Source organism: Geospiza fortis, unplaced genomic scaffold (assembly GCF_000277835.1).
Source record: "Geospiza fortis unplaced genomic scaffold, GeoFor_1.0 scaffold102, whole genome shotgun sequence".
Taxonomy (NCBI): domain Eukaryota; kingdom Metazoa; phylum Chordata; class Aves; order Passeriformes; family Thraupidae; genus Geospiza; species Geospiza fortis.
Window position 1 is genome coordinate 3,474,738 of NW_005054373.1, and position 3,794 is coordinate 3,478,531.

A 3,794-nucleotide genomic window follows, 5' to 3' on the forward strand; every position below is an offset into this window, starting at 1 on the left:
CCTGCTTGGGGCTGCCTCCTCGCCCCATTTCTCACCACCTCGTTCGCCCTGGCGCAGCGCGTGGGCTCCAGATCGCCTGCCCCTGGTGCCAGCATAGCTCCCAGCAGGAAGAGCACAAACAGCCCCACCTTGCTTAGCACCAGGCTCCCGGGAAGCTGCCAAGCCCTGACAGGAAGCCAGTGTGCCGAGCTTCCCAGCAGCCGTAAACAGTTTTGGTGAAGTGCTGTTGTGCAATCTTGCTCTGCAGGATGGATTGTGAGAGGCTGCTGAGGGAATGCTTTGTGCAGGGCGAGCTGTTGCTCAGGAAAAGCCCGAGATAACTGCAGTGAGCTCGGGGTGAAGGAAAAGTCAGCACCAGTGATCCCAGAGACAAAACCAACAAACAGCAGCACCTTTAATCAGGCCCTTTCCACAGCTAACAGGACATGACTGCAGCCATCTCCAAAACAGCTGTGTCCTGGCACCCAGCATCATCACTGCCTTCCCTCCCACCCCAGGGCCTGGCCTCAGGCAGCAGTCTCTGCCAGGGAAGGCCGGATGCACTTGTCAGTCCAGCCCAGAGCTCAGCTACCCCGGTGGCTTCTCCCACCAGGAAAAGTGAGAGCAACATGGAGAGCTGATTCTGCTCAGCTGAGGAGAGCTAAGCTGCATCCCTCCAGCCCATGGGGTGTCCCAAGAGCAGCACAGAGGACCAGGTGAGCCAAATATTTATTGACACTCAGTTCTGCTGTCCACAGGGAAGCCAAAACACGGCCCTGAAAAAGTAGCAGTGTCATGAAGGTCCTGGAACCAGGACCTCATCTCAGTCCCAGTCTGCCCAGCACTGGAATTGTCACACCCATCCCTGTCTGCCATGGCTCCTCACAGCTAGATCTTCATTCTGCAGCCTGTCAGCAGCGGTGATCTGCTCCAACTGCCTCCATGATGTTCTTGAAGCCCTGCTCCCTAACCAGGGATGGTGTGTGCTAGGACTGGGCTGGCACTGCTCGGGCACCAGCACACAGCTGTCCTGAGCTGTGCTAGGACCAGGGGCTCTCTGGGGACGTGCCTGGCCTCCACTCACCTGAGCAGCTCCTCCAGTTCGCGCTTGACTGTCGCCACCACTGGTGGCCCGTGGAACACGAGCGCTGTGTACAGCTGCACGAGCGAGGCCCCGGCACGGATCTTCTCCAGGGCATCCTGCCCGCTGCTCACCCCCCCCACGCCAATGATGGGCACCTGGCCTGAGGGCAGGGCGCCGGGTCAGGCTGGCACAGGCAGTGCCGGCAGGTGCCCCCAGCCCCGCTGTGCCCTCACCTTGAGTGAGAGCGTACATGTCCCTGATGGTCTGCGTGGAGAGCTCCCGCAGGGGCTTCCCGCTGAGGCCGCCGGGCTCCGTGCGCTGCCGGCTCCGGAGGCTGCTGGGCCGGCTCACTGTGGTGTTGCTCACTATCAGCCCATCCACACCGAGCTGCAGGGGCAGTAGTGTGAGGACACAGCTCCCACAAGCAGCCCAACCTCCCCTTCCCCTCCTGCCAGGTCAGGACTACCCAGCACATAACCCAAAGCTGCCCCTCACTGCCTGGGTGACACACATGGGCCTTCACAGACTTTGACCAACCCAGGACAGCATCCCTATAGCAGCCAGAGAGCTGCAGGCATATGTGTCCTTCTGAGGGGTGACTTGCCAGGGCCACCATGGTCCTGCCTCCAGAGGCCTCCCCTTCCTACTTCCTCACCTCACAGACAACGCTGGCGATGTCCTGCTTGTCCTGTGCAGTGAGGTCAGGGGCAATCTTCACCAGCAGGGCTGGCTTCTGCTTGCAGGGCAGCAGGTCCCTCTCCACCAGCACCTGTCGGTGCACATGGCAGTGCATGGCAGGGAGAGGCCTCCTGCCCCAGCTAGGAGCTACAGACACCCACCACCACAGGCAGTACAGGGACAGGCCCTGCTCCTCTACTTGGCACCAAAACCAGGAAAGGCACCCTTGGCACAGGGCCTGGAGCACACAGCAGGCACAGGACCCCAATGATGCCTGAAGTTGTGGGGTGGATGGCTCGCTGCCTCTTGCAGGAGCAAATAGAGGGCAACACCTCACTGCTCCTGAGCCCTTTGCTGGGATACAGTGCCCTAGTACAGCCCACGGCAGCAGCCAACAGGGACATCTCAGTGGTCCTGCCCACCATGCAGGAAAGCCACCGCCATTCCTCCCTGTGCTCGGGCAAATCCACTGGCTGCAGCAGTGCAGCTCCTGCCAGGAGATGGGGTGCATCCAGTGCTCTAGCTGTGCTTTGGGCTGGCTGAGGGGAGGCACCTACCTTGCTCAGCAGGTCCCGCAGCTCAGCCTTGCCCTGCAGGTCCCGCAGCCCTGGGGTGTTCGGGCTGGACACGTTCACAACAAGGTAGTCAGCCAAAGGGCCCAGTGTCCGGACCCCAGCCACATAGTCAGCTGCAGCATCAGTAGAGCTCTTGTTCTTGCCCAGGTTGACTCCAAGAGGCATCCCAGCTGCAACCCAGACACAGCTGAACCAGGGCAGCAGGACCAACCACCACCCAATGGCCAGAGCACCCAAAAAAGGAGGTCCCAGGACCAGCTAAAGTTAAGATGAGGATATATATATATATATAGCCCATGTATTTCATGAAGATGGGCCTGGGACTGTCCTGCAACCACAGGAGCATTGCCACAGCCACCCCAGTCAGCACCTCGCAGCACCACAGACTTCAGCCTGGCAGAGGCTGCCCACAGGACCTGCTCCGCTGGGGTCCTCTTGGCTTTGGCTATGTCAGCAGACACATCCTCCCCAAAGCAGCAATTGGAGCTTGATCCCAGAGAAAACAGCAGGAGAAATGTGTCTAGTCACAATGCCAAGGGTGAGACTACAGCCCCAAGAGAGTCCTGCTGTCCAAGTGTTCCTCCAGCCAAGGTGCTCCTGTGCCTGGATACTGGCATTACACACCAATCCTGGCCTACAGGTAGCTGGGAGATGCCCAAACCTACCCTGCAGACCCCAAGAGCAAAGGCTTACAAGCTTGTCTCACCAGCAGTGAGCCTGATCTGTGTCTCCTGGCGGGCTCGCAGCCTGCGCTCCACCACGACGTGGCCATGGCTGTTGAATCCATACCTGCACCAGGACAGAGGGGGGTCAAGGCTGGGTTATGTCTGCAGGCCCTGAACAGGACATGTGAGAAACACAAGGCAGATGTGTGGTCTCCGCAGCTTTGCTCAGCACATCCAACCAAAAGCCACCACAGCTCCAAAGACGTGGGGCCACCCAAATATTCGCCCTCCCTCACGGTGGGCAGACTGTAGGACATTGCAGAGCAGCTGCCCTCAGATCCCACCTGTTGATGACTGCCTCGTCCTCTGCCAGCCGGAAGACCCTGGGCTTCGGGTTCCCTTCCTGGGGCCTGGGCGTGACAGTCCCCACTTCCACAAAGCCAAAGCCCATCTTGTACAGCCCGTCCACAGCCTCACACTGCTTGTCGAAGCCAGCCGCCAGGCCCAGTGGGTTGCGGAATCGCTGCCCGAAGACTCGCACCTCCTGCGGGGCTGGGGCAGAGCCCACAGACTCCAGGAACCGTTGCCAAGGCCTCACTCCAGCCCCCCTCCCGACAGCCGGCCGCCTCCCCTGCCCTTCGGGGGTCCCTCGTCGCCCGCTACGGACTCGACGGGACAGCCACCCAAGGGCTCTGTCACCCAGCCCTTACCCCTCGGTTCTGAGCGCCCTTCCGACCTTCCCACTCCCCGCCCTGCTCCCCGCGCAGTTCCCCCCTCCTCCTTCGCCGCCCTCGAGACGCACCAGCGCGGGGC

At 60.9% G+C, this 3,794-nt stretch overlaps 2 protein-coding genes across 2 annotated transcripts in view; both read right to left on the reverse strand.

The window, feature by feature from the left end:
• DHX38 (DEAH-box helicase 38) overlaps positions 1 to 95 on the reverse strand; it is a 9,668-nt gene extending 9,573 nt beyond the window's left edge. The window contains exon 1 of the mRNA XM_005424849.1: positions 36 to 95. Within this exon, the coding sequence (XP_005424906.1) occupies positions 36 to 95 (60 nt within the window). The remainder of the gene's footprint in view (positions 1 to 35) is intronic.
• A 596-nt stretch (positions 96 to 691) lies between these two features.
• On the reverse strand, positions 692 to 3,788 carry DHODH (dihydroorotate dehydrogenase (quinone)). The gene is made up of 8 exons (XM_031060169.1): positions 3,784 to 3,788; positions 3,326 to 3,525; positions 3,023 to 3,105; positions 2,299 to 2,486; positions 1,719 to 1,832; positions 1,297 to 1,450; positions 1,064 to 1,223; positions 692 to 945 (listed from the first exon to the last, which is right to left on the reverse strand). The coding sequence occupies exons 2-8, from the start codon at positions 3,430 to 3,432 to the stop codon at positions 891 to 893; spliced, it is 861 nt and encodes a 286-aa protein (XP_030916029.1). The 5' UTR covers positions 3,433 to 3,525; positions 3,784 to 3,788; the 3' UTR covers positions 692 to 890.
• Between the last annotated feature and the right edge of the window lie 6 nt (positions 3,789 to 3,794).

Bases quoted from the DNA above. Each gene is read 5' to 3' on its own strand.
- DHODH (XM_031060169.1), bottom strand. From the start codon at position 3,432: ATGGGCTTTGGCTTTGTGGAAGTGGGGACTGTCACGCCCAGGCCCCAG. The intron at 1,451-1,718 runs GTGAGGAAGTAG...CTGCCCCTGCAG, and splicing joins TCGCCAGCGTTGTCTGTGAG to CTCGGTGTGGATGGGCTGAT. The intron at 1,224-1,296 runs GTGAGGGCACAG...CCCTGCCCTCAG, and splicing joins CATGTACGCTCTCACTCAAG to GCCAGGTGCCCATCATTGGC.